The 24164-nt window shown below is 44.8% G+C and overlaps 1 protein-coding gene across 1 annotated transcript in view; it reads left to right on the top strand.

Annotated features, from left to right (window-relative positions):
• The window catches only part of LOC310632759 (amine sulfotransferase-like), a gene marked incomplete at its 3' end in the record, with an annotated part of 30160 nt that extends 18641 nt beyond the window's left edge, over positions 1-11519 (top strand). The window contains exons 3-6 of the mRNA XM_083350178.1: positions 1116-1242; positions 5552-5646; positions 9160-9340; positions 11326-11519. Coding sequence (XP_083206304.1) covers positions 1116-1242; positions 5552-5646; positions 9160-9340; positions 11326-11519 — 597 coding nt within the window. The remainder of the gene's footprint in view (positions 1-1115; positions 1243-5551; positions 5647-9159; positions 9341-11325) is intronic.
• Between the last annotated feature and the right edge of the window lie 12645 nt (positions 11520-24164).

The raw sequence follows: 24164 nt of genomic DNA, 5'->3' as shown, positions 1-24164 counted from the left end.
TAAGAACATGGTAGCAGTGTCCTAATATTTGAGGGGCTGCCACAGACGGGGTCAACCTATTCTCCAAAGAACCTGAAGGCAGGACAAGAAGCAATGGATAGAAATTGATCAAGGAGAGAAGCAACCTAGAACTAAGGAGAAATTTCCTGACAGTTAGACCAATTAATCAGTAGAATAACTTGCTTCCAGAAGTTGTGGGTGCTCCAACTTTGGAGGTTTTTAAGAAGAGACTGGACAACCATTTGTCTGAAATGGTATAGGGCTGGGGTAGGCAACCTTGGCTCTTTTATGACTTGTGGACTTCAATTCCCAGAATCCTAGGAGTTGAAGTCCAAAGTCATAAAAGAGCCAAGGTTACCTACCTCTGGTATAGGGTCTCCTGCTTGAGCAGAACGTTGGACTAGAAGACCTCCAAGGTCCCTTCCAGTTCTGTTAAGACCTTTTCCCTTATTCTCTGCAGAAAGCAAGATAAAGTGCAGATCTTTAACAGAACAAGATGATGAAACAGTATTTAGCAATTTGCCTTTTTTAAAAAAAGATTGTTTTTTACCTAAATGAAAAATCTTGACATAAACACAAGACAACTTTGAGTTAATTGTGGGATCCTTGGTGCTCTCTAAGTTTGGTTGTTTTCTTGCAGACATTTCATTACCCAACTGGGTAACATCCTGAGTGCTAGAAAGGAGTGGAGTTTGCCCACTTTATGTAGAAGTGGCTTGCCCTGTCAGTGTTGCTAGGACTGTTCTTGGTAGTTCCTCAGTTAGGCTGTTGTTTACTGTAAACAACAGTGTGATTGTTTGTCTAAGTTGGTGGTTCCTTGATTAGGGTATTATTTATTGTTTCATTGCTAATATAGCCAATTACTCTATAGCCAATTACTATATCTCAGTGTACTGTAATTCGTGACATGATAGTGAGAATAAAACGTGGGGGCAGTGAAATATACTTTATATCAGGAAAAGAGAAAGATTTAAATAATTTTATAAGAGGAAAAAAGAAAGATTTATATAATTTTATAAGAACATTTTTCAATGTACTTTAGAACGTATCCTCAGTTTATTACAAATAAATGTATTTACAGTATTACAGATTACATATAATATATATTCTTGCAGGTTATTTACGTGTACCGAAATCCAAAAGATATTTTAGTGTCCTATTTTCATTATCGCAACTCATTCCAAGGAATTGAAAATGCAACTAATTTGGAGGAATACATGCAAAAATTTTTATCTGGAAACGGTAAGATGGAAATAAAATCTTTAATTACCACAACACTGTCAAAAAGGGCTAGTGTGCTAGCGTGTCCCTGTGGAGTTATTGAAAGCAACAACACTCAGTTTGAAGCATTTCAGTAATAAGAGACAAATGTAGACTTAATGAATCCAAAGTGTCCTCACCCTCCAGTGGGGCACCAGGCTAAATCTTATTTGCACAGTTGCTTCTCATTGTTTTGTGTGGGGGGAAAATGAAACACCCAGGAACCACCACCTCTCTCTATTAAAATAAAATCCATGTCAGCCAACATAGCAATAAGAATCTATGCTAACTGTATAAATAAACACTCTGCCTCGTTCAATGCCTAACAAACCGAAGATACAACAGTGGCAACGAGGATGGGATGTGCTGCTTCATCGTGAGAGCCTGAAGTCATTAGGGGGTGAGGCCAGCACAAAGCCTGGCAGGAACTACATCCCCCCCTGCCCCTCTGTCTGCCAGCAAGCCATGCTGGATACCACCACACCCTAAGGATCCATCCTAGGGCCTACACAGAAGCCAGCAGCACAAGGCATTGTGAGCAATAAACAAAAAAAACCTCAACATGGCAAATGTAGGAAAGCTTGAAGAATGCAACATAACACATCCAGATAGATGGGCATGCTACATTTCACATGTAGAAAACTACTTCTGCACCAACCAGGTTGACGAAGATGGATTGAAGACTGCGACACTCCTTTGTGTGTGTGGTCCCACCACCTTCAACATTGCAGAGAACCTGGTCACCCCGACATCACTTGAGTCGGTCACCTACGCGGACTTGAAGAAAAAGCTCCGAGACCACTTTGAGCCCAAATTATCTGTCATAGCATGGAGGCACACTTTTGAGCAGCGGAAGCAACAGCCCAGAGAGTCTGCAGCAAAATTTATTGCTGCTCTTCATCAAGCATCCCAACTCTGCAATTTTGCAGATTTGGAGGAGAGATTACAAGACCACTTAGTCTGCCGGACTCCAGAATCAAGAGCTCCAACAAAAACTGTTCGCCAAGGAGACTCTCTCACTACAGGAGGCCTTGAAAGAGGTCATGGCAGTCAAAGCTGCCAGAGGGGCCGTTAAAGCATTGCAGCCCTCCAAAAGCACACCAAGCACTGAAGCCATCCAGCACGAGGACGCCAAGCGGATGGAAGACACCGACTCAGACTACAATGACAATAAGCTACGGAAGCACCCAGAGAAGGGACAGTGGCCAGCTAAGAAGGCAGTTCCGTTCCTTAGATGCATGGGCTGCAGAATGCCAATTCCGAACAGCAACGTGCCGGGCATGTGGTAAACCAGGCCACATTGCCGCCAGAGGGACTGTCCACAATAAGATTCATTCAGGAGACGTACCGGGCCCCTAGGTCAACACTGAGTAGGATTCTGCTCCAGCCGAAGGAGCGCGTTCTGCACTGGTGCCCATCGCCTTCTTAAGCAGAAGCTTAGACTCCAGGTCAAGGCTCAGCCATGTCCATCATTTCACAACGAACATTCAGGCACATATGCCATCACAACAAGAGATGGGCCAAACTCCGGCCGTCTAATCTACTGCTCACAGACTTCCAAAAGTCCCGAGTGGTGGTCAAAGATGAAGCCACACTTATGGTGCAGTTCAAGAGTTTTGAGGGTCCATTAGATGTCATAGTAGTGGAAGGCCAATGCAAAAGCCTCATAGGGTTCGATTGGTTTGATGCATTGGGCATTCAAGTAACAGGCATTCACCATTCAAGGTCATTGCAGCAGTATGCCCCCATTTCGATGATATCCTCATAGCACGGGAATCAGTGGAGATTTTGGCTGAATGGCTTAAAGCCATCCTTCATTGGTTCCACGATGCGGGACTAAAATTAAAAAAAGAGAAGTGTAAGATTGGGGTAGAGTCAACCAAGTTCCTTGGTTTCCGCATTGATGCCGCAGGCATTCATCTGGCTAAAAGCAATACAGCAGGCCCCTAGTCCAAAATCTAAGGGAGAGCTTCAGGCCTTTCTGGGGCTTTTGAATTTTTACCATGCCTTCCTTCCAGACAAGGCTGCAGTGGCAGAGCCATTACACCGGCTCTTGGATAAAAAGGCACAGTGGCATGGACAAGCATCCACGAGAGAAGTTTCAGGGTAGTCAAATCATTGCGGTTTTTGAATTCAGTCCTCACCCATTTCAATGAGAAGCTGCCTGTCTGCATCATGTGTGATGCATCTCCCTTGTGGTTGGGGCTGTGTTGAGCCACTTAATGGCTTATGGGAGGCAGACTCCCATCGCTTACTACTCTAGGACCCTGTTGTCCACAAAGCACAACTACACGTAAATTGACAAGGAGGCTCTGGCCATTGTGGCCGGAATAAAAAAGTTCCATGACTACTTGTATGGCCGCCAGTTCACGGTCTTCACAGACCACAAGTCACTTCTAGGGTTGTTCACTATGAACAAACAAACACCTCAAATTCTGTCTCCTCGAATGCTGAGGTGGTCTATGTTCCTTTCAGCCTACAGCTACAGGCTGATTCACAAACCAGGCTGGGAAATGGGCCATGCAGACAGCCTTAGCAAGTTACCCCTGCCACACATAGAGCCAGATCCCGCTACAGCTGCACACATCTTAGCTATACAGGACTTGCCAGAGTCTCCCCTTCATTCTGGGAATGTGGCTGGTGAGACAGCCACTGACAAAATGCTTATCCGTGTGTTAAACTGGGTGCACACAGGATGGCCAGATAAATGTCCAGGGCCAGAATTCCAGAGTTTTTACACAAGGATACATGAGCTCTCAGCTCATAAAGGTTGCATTCTTTGGGGGAGTTGGGTCATAGTCCTGAGCTCTTTAAGGCCCAGAGTTTTAGAGTCTCTGCATGAGGGACATCCAGGAATAGTCTGAATGAAGGCACACATGAGGAGCTACCTTTGGTGGCTAGGACTAGATAAAGCTATTGAGGCCCAAGTACATGGGTGCTACACTTGCCAGCAATTCAGGCCCCCGATCCTGCAAGCCACTGTCCACTGAGGAGAGGACACACACACACCATGGGCAAGAATTCACATTGATTTTGCTGGGCCCTTTCAGGGACAGCTGTTCCTGATTGTGCTGAATCTACTCCTTACATGGCATGGGTCCGGAATACCTCGGGGACCACCTGCTGCCGGCGTCAACTCCCCTCCGCCCCGTGCGTTCCCACAGAGAGGGCCTCCTCAGGGTGCCTCCAGTCAGAGAATGTCGGCTGGTGGCCCCCAGGGGGAGGGCCTTCTCTGTGGGCGCTCCGGCTTTGTGGAACCAGCTGCCGGTTGAGCTCCGGATGGCACCGGATCTCAGCTCCTTCCGTCGCGGGTTAAAGACCCATTTATTTGAACAAGCTGGCCTGGCCTGATGGGGAATCACTTAGGGTTTTAATATTTATATATATTTTTATTGTTTTTATTGTGGGCAATAATTTAATTCTTTTTTAATTTTTGTATTTTTGTAGTTTTAAGATATGCCCTGTTCACCGCCCTGAGTCCTTCGGGAGAAGGGCGGTATAAAAATTTAATTAATAATAATAATAATAATAATAATAATAATAATAATAATAATAATAATAATAATAATAATAATAATAATAATAATAATAATACTGGGCCTCAGAGTCCTGGTCTACTCAGCTTGGCAGGCGAGCGGGTAGACTGGGAGACCCCAGCAACCCCTAGATGTTTGGTACAGTTGTGAAGGTCACCTAAGTATTTGCAGGACTATGTCAAGCATTTGAGAGTATGAGCTATCTAGAGGGAAGGGGTGTAATGTATTGGCCTCAACTGCTGAAATCAGTTGCACAATGTGTGATGTTAATTGCTGTACTTAAGTGAAGGATTGCTTAATGGTGTCTGCTACTGCAACCCAGACTATCTGTCTCCAGGCTGTTAATTATGTTTGGGGCAGGAAATTGTTACTTTAAACCTATTGGTTGCCACCTAGAGGTGAACTGTATATATAGCTGTTAAGCAGCCTCTAGGGCAGCTTCTGTTGTTAGTGAATAAACATGCTTGCTGTTTCACCGCTCGGCCTTGTCAATGCCTAACCGAACTAAGAACATAACAGTAGCACTTAGCAATTTTTTCCATTTCCAAAGACAGGGCCTTCAAAGAGTTCTTATTCTAATTTTATAATGCATGCTGCTTAAAAAGAAGTGATCCTCAAAATCATTATGAATTACTGACATTGGCTTTGTGTATAAAATATTTAAAAAAGAAATATTTTCCTCATAGCTCATGTGAGGAATCATAATTAACTTAAGCATTACCACTCTTATTTCCATTCTCTGCTTGAACCAACAGTTGCTAGCAGTTTGGTCTTCGATCATATGAAAGGCTGGTATACACATCAAAATGAATTTAATATTCTCATCCTGTGCTATGAGGAAATAATGCAGGTGAGACTATTCACTTCTTTTCTCCTCTTACTCTTTGCTCAAGGTCGGTAGGATTTAGGTGATAGGCCTCGACAAGTAGAGATGCAGGTAAGGGCAGAGTTTATTTTTATCTATGGCTGAATGTTTGTGAATGTTCTGAACATTCTAACTTTTCCATTTCCAACTCTTCCAAGAAGAGTTTGGATTCTACATAAACTATTCCAGTGAGTTTGCCAAGAATTTGAAAATCTCTGTTTGTGCAACTAAGCAAAACTAGAGCTGATTCAGCAGGGCTTTTTCCCCCTGAAAGTGTGTAGAGAAGGGACATGGTTTTGTTCTGAAGCTTTTGGACAGATCAAGTTCCGGAAGAGGAGATACAGCAACAACACACCATTCTTCTATCCCTATTCTCTTCCCATCCTTCTTTAAGGGTTTGACAAGGGAACTATTCGTCAAGCTAGCAAACAACTTTTCAAATTCCACAAAAAGTGCAATAACTTTATTTTATATGAAATAAACTATGATTGACTGTGGCATTGCTATTAGAGGCATGGGGTAAATTGGTGCATTTGATAATTTAGAACATATGTAAATAAAGTGGTATAGCATTGAATTATGGATTTTTTTACCCAAGTGTGGAACTTTTTCTTAAGAGTGCTAAGGGAATAGTACAAGGTTGAGTGGGGAGTAAGACAAAGCAACATCCCTTTGAGCTGTTTAATATATTTGTATTAAATATGTTTAAGGAATTTTGTGAAATTTATAATGCATACTAACATAATGGAAGTTTATCAGTAGTTTAATCATTGAAGTACACAGACAAAATCCATATAGTACAGAGGTCACCCTAACAGATATGATGGGTTACCTAATCTATTAGGAAAGGCTGGTAGCCAGACCTAAAGGGAACAATTATTGTGACCCTCCACATGATTGCATTGATTTTGGGTAATCCTAGGGTAGACATGTCAAACACAAGGCCCGGGGGCCGGATGCGGCCTGTGAAGTGGTTTCATGTGGCCCGCGAAGCCATCCTGGAAACAGTGAGGGAACGGCCCCCACTGCCTTGGCCCTGGCCCAGAGACCCTCCTTCTGCCAGAGACCCTCAGATCTGTCCCACTCCTGCCCAGGCCCCCATAGGCATCCTTGATGCGAACGATGTAGAGCTGGCCACGCCCACCCAGTAGGCCATACGCACTCTAGCCACGCCCACCCAGTAGGCCACGCCCACCCTGGCCATACCCACCCCGGCCCCCTGAGGGCAACCGCAATGCTGATGCGGCCCTCAATGAAATTGAGTTTGACACCCCTGCCCTAGGGCATGACAGTATTGAACCTTCTTTTGACTGCTTTTGACTGCTAATATAGATTTTTGTGTGTGTTGAGTTTTAACATTAAACTTAAACATGTGTGTGTGGAGGGGAGGGGAACTCATAGTAGATTCACAGAATTAAAAAAACAATAAATAAATAAAACCAAATAATTTTATATAAGAAAAGAACAGATATACCCTAAGGCAGGAGGGCACAACATAGAACCTGCCAAGCAGCCTTTGCTGCCTGTTGGCACTTTTTAAAAAGTAAATCAATTGACTGCTGCCCCAGAAGACATGCTTTTGAGTGACTCCAATGCTCTGCTAGCTGACAAACAGCTGATCAGTATTCCTTTGCGGTCAACAGTGATTTTTAATTGATCCATGTGGTCTCTTCTCCTCTATAAGTTATGCAGCAGTTTACCACAACACTTTCCCACATCATTCCCCACATAAAGGGGAGTGCTTAATCCAAGCCTAAAGAGCCAAGTGTTTGGAGTTCACTTCAAAGCAGAAGAAGTTAAGAAGAGCTGAATTTCCAAGAGGATGGTGGTTCAGGGTGCAAATACTATGATAAAAAAGGCCAGCTTCCCTAGTCCTGCCAGATGACATTGCTTGTTCAACAAGTCCCAAAGAGCCAGCTCTGTCTAATCACACAGCATAGGCACTGCAAGAGATTGAGGGTCTCTCAAATACCTGGGTCAAGTAAGGTTTTGTGGGTAATACCAGTAGCCCGAATTATACTTGGGAACTTATCAGTAACCAATGCAGCTGATGAAACTGTGGTGTTACATGGTTATAACAAGGCCTGTTCATTAATGCTTCCACAACTGCAACCCCATGTAGAGTATGTTGCAACCCTCAAGGTGATCAAAGCATGAGTGATGGAAGGAGAGGGCCAGTAACTACTTTACCACATGGATTTTGATTGTTTACTTTGATGGTGTCACTGATTAACCCTTATAATGTTCCCATTATAAGTTAGTACATAGGATAACTACTTTTCTGATGATATTCATAGGGATGTGAACATTCCTATACTTAGGTATGTAGACAATGCATACATACGTAGATAATGCCATGTTGTTGGATAATAACTCAAATGATTCTCATTGATTGCTGGAAGAAATGTAGAATGAGAAATATTGATTTGAAAATGAATATAAATATGGATTGAATCCTTAAAACTCTTTGAAATATTTGAATCCATGTAATTAGCAGAATTCAACTAAAGAGCAGAAAAAAAATTAAAATGCACAAATGCTGATAGGTTATAAAGGTAGGAGATATTATGGTACACTGACAAGAAGGAATATTTGTCAAAGAACAAAATGAAAATGACTGCATATAAGAGCATGCTCTGCTCACTTTGTTAAAAGGAATTGAGATTGGGTCAGGAGAAATATAAAAAGTTGGATGGAACTGTAAATAGGTGATGAAACACCTATAGGTGATGAGTTAGCATTAAGATTTAATAAGTGCTGAATGAATTGGATTAAATACTAATGAGAGTGATATATACGGTAGTTTAGTTTTAACCATCGTTCTATTTCTTTCTCTCCTGCTTGCCTTATTCCTTTTGTGTGCTTTGCATAACATTGCTTGTTCCCAAAAGGAAAAAAAACACCATGATGGGAATGGATGTATATTGATTGATTGGTTAGTTGGTTTATATGGTGCCCAACTCACTGTAACATTTCTAGATGAATAACATAAGATATAAAACATAATACAGAGCTGAAAATACATTAATAAAACCTATAATTATTGATCTGGAAAAAAGATATAGAAATTTGTATTCGTCTATTAGAAAACTACCAAGAAAGCATTAAGATAACACTAAGCCTATTAGGATAGAGAAAAAAACAGCAGAGTATCATATAACATGTCCCCATTATATAGATACATGTCTCTGTGTGTATGTGTTTACATCTACGGTATGTATGTAAGTACATATAGTAATTTACACACACATAACTTGTTTCATCTGAAATTGATGAAGATGTAATGGGAAGTGTTTGTTGTCCAGGATCTCCATCCTTTTCATTTCCACTGGTGTTTTATTTGCATAAAGAAATGTTACTTTTTTAACCTTTAATGCTATTTTATATAGTGCTTTCACCCAGAAATCAATCCCATGCAGTTCAGTGGAGCTTACTCCAAATTAAGGGTATAGAAGATTCCTGTAGAAATATTCCAAAAGCCAATACTTCTTCTTCCAGGACCTTAGAGGCACAGTACTTCAAATATGCAAATTTGTTGGAAAAGAGCTGAGCAGCCAGGAAGTAGACAAAGTTGTGGAGATGTCTACATTAAAGAATATGAAAGCTGATCCTAGGGCAAATTGTGTGGAAATGTATGAAGAATGTTTTGGACTACCAAACGTTAAGCATATACGCAAAGGTAATACTGACAAAAGAAAATCAAAACTTTGGTATTTTTCTCTCTTGCTGCTAACCATGGGACTAAATTGTTTCAGAATCCACTTCTTTTTCTCTAGTGTCCTCAAGACTTCTTGTCCCCAACGTATACCTGAGGTAGCTCTGTATCATCCTTAGCTAAAGTGCTCCAGTATTCAATGAACATTTATTCAGCGGGCAAAATTTGTATTAGTTTACCATGAGGAGAGGGAAATTCTGCACTCACATTATCCCTGGGGTTGGGTTTAGCTCTGCTACCATTGGTCACTGGAGAGGACATGGTGTCGATTTTCCAGGCCTTGCAGGGCCATTCTGGCTTGGGTAGAGAAGAGTCCAGTTCTTTTTGAGGAGGCTTTCCCCCTGGATCTTCCAGATCTTGAAATGTAGCTTTAAAAGGGGGCTGAACCAGGCTGAGAGGTTGTATTGGTGGAAAGAAAGAGAGAGGGAAAGAAATGGGGGGGGGGAGAGAGAGGGGGGGAATATGGTGCTCCTGCAGCTTGAGAAATAGCTGGTTTTTCTCTGCCGTGGCCTCCCCACCCCCCCGTGAGGGGATTCCCTGCTCCTTCAGAAGGGCAGCTTTTTATTTATATAGGAATATACGAATATAGCCAGCCGTACCAACAGGCTGAAAAATAGCTTTTATCCGTGGGCTGTTAGGCTTTTAAATGGGACATAATCTCTGTGAACTTATGCAGAATTGACTTGGGAGGCCGGTGTGTGGTGTAGTTGGTTCACATGGTGTGGTAGGATGGAGGGTTTGTTGTCACTGTGTGTTGGTGGAGAGAGCACGGTGGGAAGGCTCAGCTAATCTCAATGTACACATGTTGTACTTTGACAATAAAGGTTTATTATTATTATTAGGTTTTGATTCCACTTTTATTACTTTATAAGTAAGTCAAGGCAGCAAACATACGTGATACTTTTTCCTCCTCTTCTCCACACAACAACAACCCTGTGAGGTGGGTTGGGCTGAGATACAGTGACTGGCCCAAATTCACCCAGCCGTCTTTCGTGTTGCTACAGAGAGCAACTCCATTGGGCCTTTTAGATATTAACAGAGCCCAACAGTTGACAGGTTGCCTCAAAATTCTCCCTCATGAGACAAGTCACTGTGAGTGAAAGAAAACCAGCTCAAATATTTGAATACCGGTATTAACCCTTTAATATTTCTTGCTAATCTAGAGGATTTATTACAGGTCGTCCTCATTAACTGAACACAACTGGAACGGGCAACTCTGCTTTTAAATGCTGTTAAACTGAAGAATCACACAAACATGACCGACATACAATTTTACAGCTTTTAAATCCTAACAGTTCCTAAACGAGGCATTTTGAATTCAGCACAGGATAAAATAAATCCCCAATTAGTTTGTCATCCAGTAGGCTGAAACAGTCTTTTCAGATCTTATTTCACATACCATTACTGGGTTCTGATGTGGGCATTCATAGAACTGTTTGGGCCATGCTAAGGTATGCAGTCCCATGGCCTTTATATAAATAGAAATATTGCTTCCAGATCCAATAATGCAGTAAGAGTCCATTCTGTGACCCCTTGTGCAAGAACTGAATGTTCTTGTTAAGCAAAGAACCATTTAATTTTAATCATGCTTATGTTATATATCCTCTTTCTGCTGAAAAATTGTCCAAACTAATGTATTACTATAAAAATCTCAGTTGTGACTATTGCTGAGTCCAAAACCTACACTTTTACTTACTGCCTGATGAATAAATTTGCTATGAGAGAATAAAGGTAGCAGTTGGATATTGTGGGAAGAGGAAGACAAAATGGTGGTTCCAGAATTGTACTAGATACATAGGGCCAAAAAGATGATCAGCACTGGCAGTCGTGGGACAATCATGGTGGGCAAGTCTGTGAGGATTCAGCATCAATGCTGGGGCTCTTTTCAGGAGAACACACTACAGACTAGGATCGATAATTGATTCTTCAATCTGCTCCTTTTTCATCAGGAACTGTAGGAGACTGGAAGAATATTATGACAGTATCACAAAGTGAACGGTTTGACGAAATTCTTGAGGCACATATGAAGGATATATCACTCAAATTCATCTGGGATATAAAGGAAATACAATCTACTCAGAATGGGAAGTTGCAGGAACCTCTCCAGGAGGAAGCAGAGCAGAAATGTCCAACACAACCATAATACATATATGTAGTTTAAGCTGTTACAGTACACCTATGCATTTTCTGTATGTACCGTACATGTTTATGTGTATTGTATCCACACTGCTTTCTGCTCAGTGTCCTTTCCTGCTTAATGGAGCAACCTTAAAAAGCATGGCTTTTGGAAACACCATCTTTTTCAAAATGTTGAAAACATCCTATAATTTATCACCACAAATGGGTCAAGATATACCAGAGTGATTTCATAAATATTTTCCAATATAAATGATGAGGTCCAACAATGTGTCCTGCCATTCTGTTGGAGGGGGAGGAAGGTCGGCATTTTTGGGGTGCTTTTGCTGCATGCTTGGGAAATAGAGAGGCAGAGATGTGGCAGACTCCCTACCAGCTGGTTCCAGACAGATTTGAAGGCCGTCACGCCCTGAGAGTGATCTGTTATTTGCCTTGCACCTCAGCGTTATCAAACCATCTTCTTGGTTGCCAGTGGACTGGTCAGGGTGGTTGGGATTGGGGAAAATGAAAGAATTGCTTTGTGCTTTGTGTGGGACTTTCAGAGTCTGTCTGACTCTATTGCAATCACTTTCTCTCAGTAAAAATTCTTTTGATTCAACTCAGTGGCTTCAGGAGTCTTATTACTTGAGGGACTAGCTGGGGCAGGTCCTTACATTAGGGGAAATCTGCAAAATCAGTCAACCCGGAGAGGCGTAGAGCCCTACTGTGGGTACCAGGCACAAGATGTCAGCTCAAGACGGCAACTAGGAGGAAGCTGTGTGCTGGGGGGAATCCAGGACTCCCGCCGGAACTGACCTCTCTGAGTGGAAGTTGGGAGCCTGGGTGACTCATTGAGACCCAGGTGGTCCATAGGTATCAGAAAGAAGGTTGACTAAGAAGGAAGGGCCAATTGGATGAACCTCACCCACGTTAGTCACAGTGCCCAATGACAGGAGCAGCAACTGGAGCTGAAAGAGCTCGAGGATGAGGGAGAAGGTGGAGAGCCTGACCACACAGACCTACTGATGGAGCAAGCTATAAGATTCATGATGATTGCCTTCCAAACCCTAAGGCGTGCAAATCCCATGCCAAAGGTGCTGTCAGCGAGGTCTGTCAAACCTAAGGGGAGGACAGCCAAGGGAGAGCATCACCGTTAGACACCACGGTATGGGCGCCTCCCCATTTGCAACACTCACGCCTGCGCAGGCCCATTTTCATGTGCGCATGTGCTTGCACATGGCTGTTTGCATGTGCTTGCACGTGGCTGTTTGCATGTGTGCATGAAATCACGTGCAGCCCATTTGTGCACACGTGTACAAGGCTCATTTTTGTGTGTGCATGCACACAGCCTATTTGCACACATGCAAATAGCGGTGCCTACCTCCCTTTCCGGGTTGCCAAATCAAAAAAGTTGGAGACCTCTGGTCTAGACTACCATGAAGAGTTGCCAATTTGCAACTATCTGTTTCTGCATATCATTCACAAACCTTTCATCCTCATTTTTAGCAGCAACAGTTCTCTTACATGGGTTTGTTCTCTTACACAGCCTCTTCCATATCTCATGCCACCAAGTATTCTTTTTCACATTTCCCACATCTAGACACACATGTCACTCACACTTTGTAACCATTTTTCATATCTCGTCATCCACAGATATAGACATCTACTATGTATTATGGCTTTGAAATAATGCTTCTTACTAAGATAGATAAGGCAATTTATGTCGCTGCCTTTCTTGTTAATTAGGTTATTACTCAATCATGTTCTACCACCCCTTTAGCTCTTTTTTGGAATAGAAAAGTACTGATGTAAGAATGAACATTTTGATGATAGGATAGCACAAATAGTCTTAATTTAAGACTACTAATTTAGTTAAACACAAAAACTGTTGACATTTTTTAAACCACTGCTTACCAGGCATTGTTGGAAGAACACCATGACTGTTGCCCAGAATGAAAGGTTTGACTATGTCTTTAAGTAGAGGATGGAAAAGCTGCCCTTCAGGTTCTGCTGGGATATTCAGGAGGGTCCTGAGCCTATTTCCACTCAGTGGAGGAAAATACTGTGTGATGCACAACTTCAAATGGCTGGAATTAGAGTTGACCTTGTCATGTTTAATTCTCAACTCTGCAGAGATCATAGAACAAAGCAACATTAAATTATGTGCTGTTATTAAATATTGTAGGGCATTTGATTATTGATTTAGAAGATTTCTTTAACTGCTCAATTGTATAATCAGATGATTCCTCACTCCATGCCAGTGAATGACCTCAGCAGGTGCCTTCATGTAACATCTCCACACCAGCCATAATTAGAATTAACCCTAAAGAAAAGAGAACCACTAGAATAATATGCTTCCAATTCCCAATCCCTGAACTGTTTCTGAAGAATGTCATGAAGAGCAATAAGAGATGAAGGTGGATCGGCATCTGTGTACTACTTACATCAATAGTCTGTCTTCCCTGTTCATAGATAGATGCAAAAGATGCATCAGAACTAATGTGTAAGCTAGAATAAGCTTAGTTTATCTTCCATCTCCCACCTAGGGCAGAATAAACAGCACTACCCTAGACAACCCTCTTCTTATAACCCCTCACACTGTAATTGTTATGTATGCAGGCATCTGCATAGCAACAGTCATCAGGGGGCGTGGCCTGGACAGTTTCAGCGGGAAACCTAGGGCCAACCCCATTGGCTGTTAGCTTACCTGGCCAGGTATATAAGGAGGCCAGGTAGCCCTCATTCCTCAGTTCACTTCCCCTTCCAATAAAGAGCTGAACTCACACACCGGCTGGCATCTCTCTTGCGTCGGACCCACTACACAATAGTGGCGACGAGGGTGGGATTGCTGCCGACCAAGAGCTGAAGTCACTGGGGAAACGCTTCCTTCTTCCCCCCACGACCGCCAGCCGAACCGGCAACGCCAAGCGCCACATCCACGACCAACTGCCGCCATGGCTAGAGCCGGACAACCCCGCGAATTCGAGACCCGCCGCCCCGAAACCTGGACCCGTTACCTGGCTCACGTTGAACTGTACATGCGGTTCAATCAGATATCGGAGGACGGTGCAAAGGCGGCCGCCCTGCTCTGCCTTGGGGGACCAGCGCTGCTGGAAGTCGCCGCGAACCTGTTCCCCCAGGAGGCCATCAACACCGTCGCATACCGAGACCTCGTGGCCAGGCTCAACGCACATTTCAGGCCCCGGCGCTCCAAGGTGGCCGCACGGTCACAATTCGAGAAAAGGGACCAGCGCCCTGACGAGACCAGCGCCGACTTCCTCGCCGCCCTACGGGAAGCTGCCATCACTTGCAGGTTCACAAATTTGGAGGAGCGACTACGGGACCGGCTGATTTGTGGCCTACGCGACAGGCGATTGCAGGAGCGCCTGTTCGAAAGAGAGGAGGTCTCTCTCCAGGAAGCCGAGGACGCCATCCTAGCCCACGAAGCGGCCTGCGGGGCCATCCAAGCCTGCCAGGGAACCCGGCCCGGCAACCAGGCAACCAGCGTCCACCGGCAAGGGGCCACAGAGGAGGACGACCTGAGCATCAACCTCCTCCAGCGGAAGTCGACCCCCGACCAGCGAGCCAGACGCCCAGACAGGCCCAGGCCTCCCAGCAACACTGCCGTTCCCCAGAGGTGCGCAGGGTGTGGTGGGAACCACATGCGCAGCCTCTGCAAGTTCCGGTCCGCCACGTGCCGGGCCTGCAAGAAAACAGGCCACATAGCCACCGTCTGCCGTAGCCGCCGCCCCCGAGAGGAGATCCACGAGCTGCAGCCGGAGGAACCGCCGTTCGAAGGTACTGGGGCCCCCACCAAAACAAAAATTGGCTATGTCGAGAGCCGGCTGGCCATTAACCACACGGGTAGCCGCCGGCTGCTCAAACCCAAAATTAGATTAACAATCCGTTTGCATGGTGTCCCTTGCAGCATGGAGCTTGACTCCGGATCAGCGGTCTCGATTATTTCGGACGAGACCCTTAACCACATAATTAGCCGGAGCAAGCAACGGATTAAATTACGGCCTACTAAATTAACCCTGACCGATTTTCAGAATTCGCCGGTCAAGGTGAAGGGGGAGGCCACCATTTCAGTGGGGTTTAAGGGTCGCGAAGGGCACCTGGACGTTGTAGTGGTAGAGGGCCGCAGAGCCAGCCTGGTCGGGCTGGACTGGTTTGAGGCCCTGGGAATCTCAGTATCCGGGATCCATCGGATCCAGGGGGACTCCGTTGAGGCCGTTTGCCGGGAGTTCGCCGATGTCTTTGACAGGTCATTAGGCAAGTACACCGGGGCCCCCATATCGTTCAAGCTTAACTCGAATGTCTCCCCCATTAGGGTCCGGCCGCGGCGAGTCCCGTTTGCACTCAAACACAAAATCGAGCGCGAACTAGACAAGTTGGTGGCCCAGGGAATCTTAGAGCCTGTAGATGGAGGGGAGTGGGAAACCCCCATCGTGACCCCCCTCAAATCCAACGGGGAAATAAGGATCTGCGCCGACTATAAGTGCTCGGTGAACCGCGCCCTAAACCCGCACGCTTACCCGGTTCCTGCGGTCAGCCACGTTCTCGCTTCCCTCCAAGGCGGCACCATTTTTGCAAGGCTCGATCTTGCACAGGCGTACCAGCAACTCACGGTCACTAGGGAAACAGCTGACATCCAAACCATAGTAACCCATAGGGGGGCATTCCGGGTGAACAGGCTGCAGTTTGGAGTCAGCGTTGCTCCCGGCATTTTCCAGGAGGTTATGGAAAAGACACTCAAGGGCATTCCAGGAGTCTGCCCCTATTTTGATGACATCCTGATCGCAGGAGCATCAGCAGAGGAACTGGCAGGGAGGCTTAGGGAAGTGCTGGCAAGGCTGCGCACAGCTGGCCTCAAACTCAAAAAGGAAAAATGCAGCATAGGCGTTCCTTCCACAGAATTTTTGGGGTTCAGAGTAGACGCCAGGGGAATCCACCCCACAGAATCCAAGGTGAGGGCCATCAAACTAGCACCCACACCCAAGAACAAAGCAGAGCTTCAGGCATTCCTGGGTCTGCTGAATTTCTACCATACATTCCTCCCACACAAGGCAGCCATCGCTGAACCGCTCCACAGGCTGCTAGACAAACAGGCAACATGGGCCTGGACGGCCACCCATGATCAGAGCTTCAAGGCCCTGAAGGCATTGCTGTTGGACAAGTCCACAGTAACCCATTTCATCGAGTCCAAGCCCATTTGTATCGTCTGCGATGCATCCCCTTATGGTGTGGGCGCTGTCCTAAGCCACCTTGAGCCCAACGGGGCACAAGTCCCCATAGCATACTATTCTAGGACACTGTCTGGAGCAGAAAGAAACTACGGCCAAATAGACAAAGAAGCCCTGGCAATCGTGGCAGGAATCAAGAAATTCCACGATTACTTATATGGCAGGGAGTTCACTGTCTTCACGGACCACAAACAACTCCTGGGCCTGTTCACCACAGACAGGCAAACCCCCCAGATTCTGTCCCCCAGGATGCTCCGGTGGTCCATCTTCCTTGCAGCATACAATTGCAAGCTGGTACACAAGCCAGGGAAGGAGATGGGCCATGCAGACGGTCTAAGTAGGCTCCCCCTAGACACACACGACCCAGACCCAGCACCAGCCACACAGATCCTAGCCCTGTAGGAACTACCCGAGTGCCCAGTTCTTGCCAAGGACATTGCCAACCACACAGCCACAGACAACATCATGGGCAGGGTGCACTCATGGGTTTGCACAGGATGGCAGGACAAATCCCCGGGACCAGAGTTTCAGGCCTATTTCATTAGACGCGATGAAATCTCCACACACAAAGGGTGCCTCCTTTGGGGTAGCAGGGTCATCATTCCACCTGCACTACGCGCCAACCACACAGCCACAGACAACATCATGGGCAGGGTGCACTCATGGGTTTGCACAGGATGGCAGGACAAATCCCCGGGACCAGAGTTTCAGGCCTATTTCATTAGACGCGATGAAATCTCCACACACAAAGGGTGCCTCCTTTGGGGTAGCAGGGTCATCATTCCACCTGCACTACGCGCCAGGGTATTGGACTCCTTACACGAAGGGCACCCGGGGGTGGTCAGGATGAAGGCACTGGCTAGGAGCTACCTCTGGTGGCCCGGGTTGGACAAGGAGGTTGAGGATCGGGTCAAGGCCTGTTACATGTGCCAGAGATCCAGGCCAGAAGTGCCACATGCACCAGTACACCGGTGGGAGGCCACACACATGCCATTGTCCCGCATTCACATTGACTATGCGGGGCCATTCCAGGGTCAACTATTTTTAGTAGTGGTGGACAGTCACTCCAAGTGGTTAGAGGTAGTCCCTGTCCCCAACATGACCTCGGGGAGGACAATCCAGGTGCTCAGAGCTCTCTTTGCCACACACGGCCTCCCCGACGTAATTGTGTCTGACAATGGGCCTCAGTTTACTGCTGCTGATTTCCAGGCGTTCTTGAAGGCGAACTGGATTAGGCACGCCACCTCTGCGCCTTTCCATCCATCTACCAACGGGCAGGCCGAACGGATGGTAAGGACGACCAAAGACGCACTCCGGCGCATCATCAGCGGGGACTGGCACCACAGACTGGCCAAATTTTTACTAGCCCAACACACAACACCATGCGTGGCTACCGGCAAGAGCCCAGCAGAACTGCGATGGGGACGGCGCCTCATCACCAAGCTGGACCGCCTACACCCAGACCGGGTAGCAGCCGAAACCGGTAGGGCAACATCACCATCATCACCATCATCACCATGACCACCAGCATCACTACCATCAACATTGCCATCATCACCCACACACAGGGTCCTCAACCTGGGGGACCTGGTCTGGGCAAGGAACTACGGGGCTGGACATCCTTGGGTTCCGGGGACAGTGGTCGGAAAAACAGGACCCCTTTCGTACATTGTAGGGGTGGAGGGGGACAGACGCATAAGGCGACACATCGATCAGCTCAGAGGAAGAGTCCCTGAGCACGTCACACACGCCCCTGAGCGCGTCACACACGTCCCTGAACTCAACGCACACGATCAACCGGAGGACCACACTCCAGGAGGGGTCAACCCAGCTGAGGACGTCACAGGGCAGGGATCAGAGGAGGAGGACTTCCTGATGCCGGCTCCTTGCAGCCCTGCACAAAGGCCTCAGGAACCCACGGTCCAAGCCCAGGGGCCAAGCATACCCAGATGATCCACCCGTCCACACAGGACACCAGCCTACCTGTCGGACTATGTGTGCAAGTGACCCTCACACAAGGACACCACTGTTTTTTTTATATATATACTCATAGTTATAGTAGTTGCATGTTGTTGTTATGTGGGTCTTCTCTAAGGGGGGAGGGGTGTTATGTATGCAGGCATCTGCATAGCAACAGTCATCAGGGGGCGTGGCCTGGACAGTTTCAGCGGGAAACCTAGGGCCAACCCCATTGGCTGTTAGCTTACCTGGCCAGGTATATAAGGAGGCCAGGTAGCCCTCATTCCTCAGTTCACTTACCCTTCCAATGAAGAGCTGAACTCACACACCGGCTGGCATCTCTCTTGCATCGGACCCACTACACAATAGTAATCTTCTCTGAACAAGACTCCATTTCTTTTGTAAGAATCATTGTAAGTGAAGTCAGTTGACTTCCAAGAGTCAACTTCTCAGGGCTACTGATGACTGAATGACCCAGTCATTCAACCAATCATTTTGGTAGCCCCAAGTTCCACAACCACATTTTATAAGAATACCTGCTTATACTATAATATTATGTAATATTTTTAGTAACCCAGTGATTTTCCCTAAATTTAATATATAAGGCAGACATTCTTGTTATTTGGGGTTTTTTCTCCCTTTCCCTTTTCTGTTTTTCTTTTTAGGTTTAAAGATTATTTAGTTTAACTTTGTTATTGCAGGGTATTTTGGTTCAGGTGATCCTTGACCCATTTGTTTAGCAACTGTGCAAAGTTATGAGGACATTGAAAAAAGTGACCTATGGCCAGTCCTTGTGCTTACAATAGTTGAAATGTACTAACAGTCATGTGATCATAATCTGGGCAGTTTGTGATTGTACAACATGAATGTGGTCATAGCAACTCTACACTAGGACAAGATATCAGAATGCCTGAATCTACACTAATGTTTTTTAAATTTTTAATTTTGCATTCTATAGCTACTCTTTGTTAACAATAACTGAATTATAACTATATTCCATTTATCCTTTCCTGTAATATTTCATTAATAAACATATGGAAGCTTATGTTTCATATGTTTTATTGTTTGTTTCCATATAGATGGAACCACTACAAGTATTGTACATATACTTGTAGCTTCAAATAGTGCAAATACAGGTAATGCAACCACTTCATGTGATTCTTTATCCATACTAATCAAGATCTTGCAGAATACAGAATAACAGAGTTGGAAGGAACTGTGGAGGTCTTCTAGTCCAACTCCCTGCTCAAGCAGGAAACCCTGTACTATTTCAGACAAATGATTCTAATTTCTTCTTAAAAACCTTCAGTGATGGAGTATCACAACTTCTGGAGGCTTTTACCTTAATTCTAGATTGAATCTCTCTCCATCCATTACTCTCCCTCCATTGTTGGCAGGAAACTTCTCATAAATTCTAGATTTGGATCTCTCTCCATCCATTATTCCTTATCTTGCCCTTAGGTGCTTTGGAGAACAGATTGAGCTCCTCCTCTCTGTGACAACCCCTCAAATATTTGAAGACTGCTATCATGTTACCCCAGTGCTCCTCTTCATTAGACTAGACATTTCTGCAACCGTTCATTATATGGCTTAACCTCAGTCTCCTAATCATCTTTGTTGCTCTTCTCTGCATTCTTTCTAGAAATTCAATATTTTTTGTGTTGTGATGACCAAAACTGGAAGTAATATTCCAAGTGTGGACTTACCACTTCAGTAAAAAGTGATAATAACACATCACATGATCTTGATACTATACTTCTGTTGATGCAGCTTGGGACTGCACTGACTTTTTTGCAGCAGCAGCACACTGCGGGCTCGTACCTAAGTGATGGTCCACTAGGATTCCTAGATCTCTCTCATAACTACTGCTGTTGAGCCAAATATTATCTATTCTATACCTGTGCATGTGTTTCTTTCTTGCGTAAGTATAAAATCTTAATTTTATCACAATTGAATTGCATTTTGTTGGATAAGGACCAGAGTTCAAGTCTGTCAAGATCCTTCTGGATCTTGATGCTGTCTTCTAAAGTACTGGCTATTTCTCCCAGCTTGGTGTCATCTGCAAGTTTGATAAGTTCCCCTTCTATTGCTTTATTTAAAAAAATTATGAAGATGTTCAAGAGTACTGGGCCCAAGACAAACCCTGGGGGCACCCCACAGCTTGCTTCCCTCCATGCAGATGTAGTTCCATTGATGGCCACACACTGAAAGTGACTGGTCAGCCAGTTACAAAACAATCTGGTGGTAATGCTGTCTATTACACATTTTTCTCTTACCAAGAAGTAGGCTGTGGTCTACTTTGTCAAATTCCTTACTGGTGTCAAGGCATCTTGTGTTCATATCATTTCACTGGGTCCACTACTTTAATCACTTTTTCAAAGAATGCAGTAAGGTTTGTCTGGCATAATCTGTTTTTGACAAAACCATGTTGCCTTTCAGTAATAGCTTTGCTTGTTTCAAGGCGCTCACAGATCTGTTGCTTGATTATCTTTTCAAGGATCCTTCAATTCTTGGAGTAAATGGGTGCTCTATTTCATAACAAAAGAGGAATGCAACTTCAGTTTAAATATTAGTTCAAATCCTAATCCGTTCAAGGTTTGATGAGCAGTTTTTTCCAGAGTACAAAACTTGCAGGATCAGAGTCCTAAGGAATAAGTTCCCTATTTCTACTTCAATTGTTATATTTATTATTGGAGGGAGATTTGTAAGTAAAAATATTGCACTCTCAGTCCACATAAACTACAGCTTCTTTTCCATGATTTGTGGATAAATAATAATAGGATGGGGTGGGATGGGATGGGATGGGATGGGATGGGATGGGATGGGATGGGATGGGATAGAATAGAATAGAATAGAATAGAATAGAATAGAATAGAATAGAATAGAATAGAATAGAATAGAATAGAATAGAATAGAATAGAATAGAATAGAATAGAATAGAATAGAATAGAATAGAATTATTTATTGGCCAAGTGTAATTGAACACACAAGGAATTTGTCTCCAGTGCATAAGCTCTCAGTGTACATGCAAGTAACAAGTAATAAATCATGATCCTAATCAGTGCTTTTTTTGTAAAAGAAAAAGGTGCCGGAACTCACGCATGTCATACAACCCACCTTGCCTACCCTACAAGGTTCCATCCAAAAAAGGTGCTGTAACTCCGTTCTGAGCGTTCTATGAGAAAAAAAAGTCCTGATCGTAATCATAAAATACAATCATAAATCATAAGATACAATGCTCAGTGACAGTCATAGGATAATAAATAAAGCAATCAACATAATTCATCAGATACAAACAACAAGTTGTAGTTCACATAAATATGAGTACAAGACTCCCTTTTCAATGCCATAACCCCTTCCCAGTTCCCTTACTAGAAGGAGAAATCTAATCAATTCTGTGTTCAGGAGATCCAGTGGGGACTTCTTTTGCAATGGCAGGATGATTATGTTGTCATTTTCCCTCCTTTGCCCATCTGTGGATACTTTACATCATTGTGAAAGATTCCTGATGGGAAAAGGGTGCATCCACAAGGAGGGGGCCAATGGAGAAGCAGTGTCATGCTAAAGGGACACAAGCTCTACCAGTTTTGTGTGGGTATCATCATGTCACCCTTTTGTACAAAAGAGCGGGGAGGCATGGTGTGATCCTGTTTTCTTTGTTCTGACAAAAGTGGTTCATCTTGCAGTTCCGTGTGGGAATCTAAAAAACAAAAAAACATTAATATATCAATTCGGCTATATTTGCTAATTACTCTAAACTAGAATCAGAAGGAGCCTAGCAGCACTTCACAAAAGCGAGTGAGTACTCCTCCTTAAAAAGCAAGAACAGCAAGCAAATATGCAACGTTGTTGGTATGCACAAACCTAAAGTCTATTTGCATGCATTGTTGCCCTGAGTAGCCTTTATAGCCTATTGGATTTTGGAAAAAAAAGTTGAATGGTTTGCAGGTAAAGGAATTTTTACCAATTGGGATTAGTGAAACTATTTCCCAACAGTCCTCTTCTTTATGCTGTTTTCATATTTGAAAAATATGCTTCAGAGTGCAGCAGGAGTTTATGTAAAGTAGCTCTAGTCAAAACCTCTTTAAATCGATGCATCTTTTGCTGTGATCATTCAGCTGCCTGTGGAAAACATGTCTTTGCTTAAGGAGAAAAGCCACCATCTGCTTTTTTACCCATCCAAGTTCCAGTATTTATTTCAAATGTTATCATTTTTGAAACTGATATTTCTGTGGCACACTTCTAGAAAACCTGTCCCCCCAAAAAAACCTCACCCCCACCAAAGTCTAATCTTGATAAAAGTGTTTAGATCTTTTAATATAAGAACACATTATCTAAGATATGAGAGAAGGTGATAGAATCAACAGTTATAAAACCCTGAATCATTGGTGATTGAGATTAGTCTGCATTTAATTTAATAATGAAAGACACAGTGAAACAAAGTAGTCACAATATTTGAATATAGGTATTCAGAATTGAATACAGTGACAGTGGTGGCAAACCTATGGTACGTGTGCCAGAGGCGGCACTCAGAGCCCTTTCTGTTGGCACGCGTGCTGCCACCACCACCAGCAGGTCCATCAGGCCTCCACCGCTACCCAGAGCAGGAGCCCCGCCCAGCACAAAGGAGGTGAAGAGGCTGTCTCGTGACTCACTTAGCCTGGTTGACTGGACTTACACCCCTGAACCTTGCCCTATGTGTTGTATATGTAGATTAGCAGGGGAGTGGTTTTCCACCGGCGGGAAATCCACGACCCTGGGTTGGGTGTTGTTTCTTTGGCGGGAGATCCCGGGCCGGGGGTTGGCTAGCGTCCAGCAGCTGCTGGACATATATATACAGCTACCCAGACCGGACAGTTCAGTTCACTCCACGTGTAACCAATAAACATCACTGTTGCAACTGCCTCGCTGTGTGTCGTCGATCCGAACACAACAGTGACGACGAAGGTGGGATACGGCGGCGGAACAGCGAAGGACTAAGCGGAAGAAAGCAACGTGTGAAGCGGGAGATTTGAATCGCCGTCAGCCGAAACAGCAGCCGATAACCGCAGCACAGAATCGAATATGGCACAGGTCGGCTCTCTGAAGGAATTCGACCCTAACTACCCGGAAGACTGGGAGGAATACGTCGGCCAGGTCGAGGGGTTCATGCTTGTGAATGGCATAATGGACGACCGAAAGAAGGCGGCAGCTCTCCTTACAATCAGCGGCACACCAGTTTACCGGGTCGCCATAGGGCTGTGTCAACCGGCGCCGGTGGCAAGCGTGTCATACACAGATCTCCTGGCCAAACTAAAGGTACACTTCACCCCCAAGAGGTCGGAACTTTACTGGAGGCGAATATTCGAAAAAGGAATCAGAAGCCGGGCGAATCGATAACCCAATTCGTAGCTGCCGTGAGGGAAGCCGCCTTACGTTGCAAGTATGACAATTTAGAAATTCGGATCCGAGATAGAGTGGTCCTTGGG

This window comes from Vipera ursinii (assembly GCF_947247035.1).
Source record: "Vipera ursinii genome assembly, chromosome: 1".
Lineage (NCBI taxonomy): Eukaryota > Metazoa > Chordata > Lepidosauria > Squamata > Viperidae > Vipera > Vipera ursinii.
Note: the sequence above shows the minus strand (reverse complement) of the source record. Positions and strands in the feature narration are given on the sequence as shown.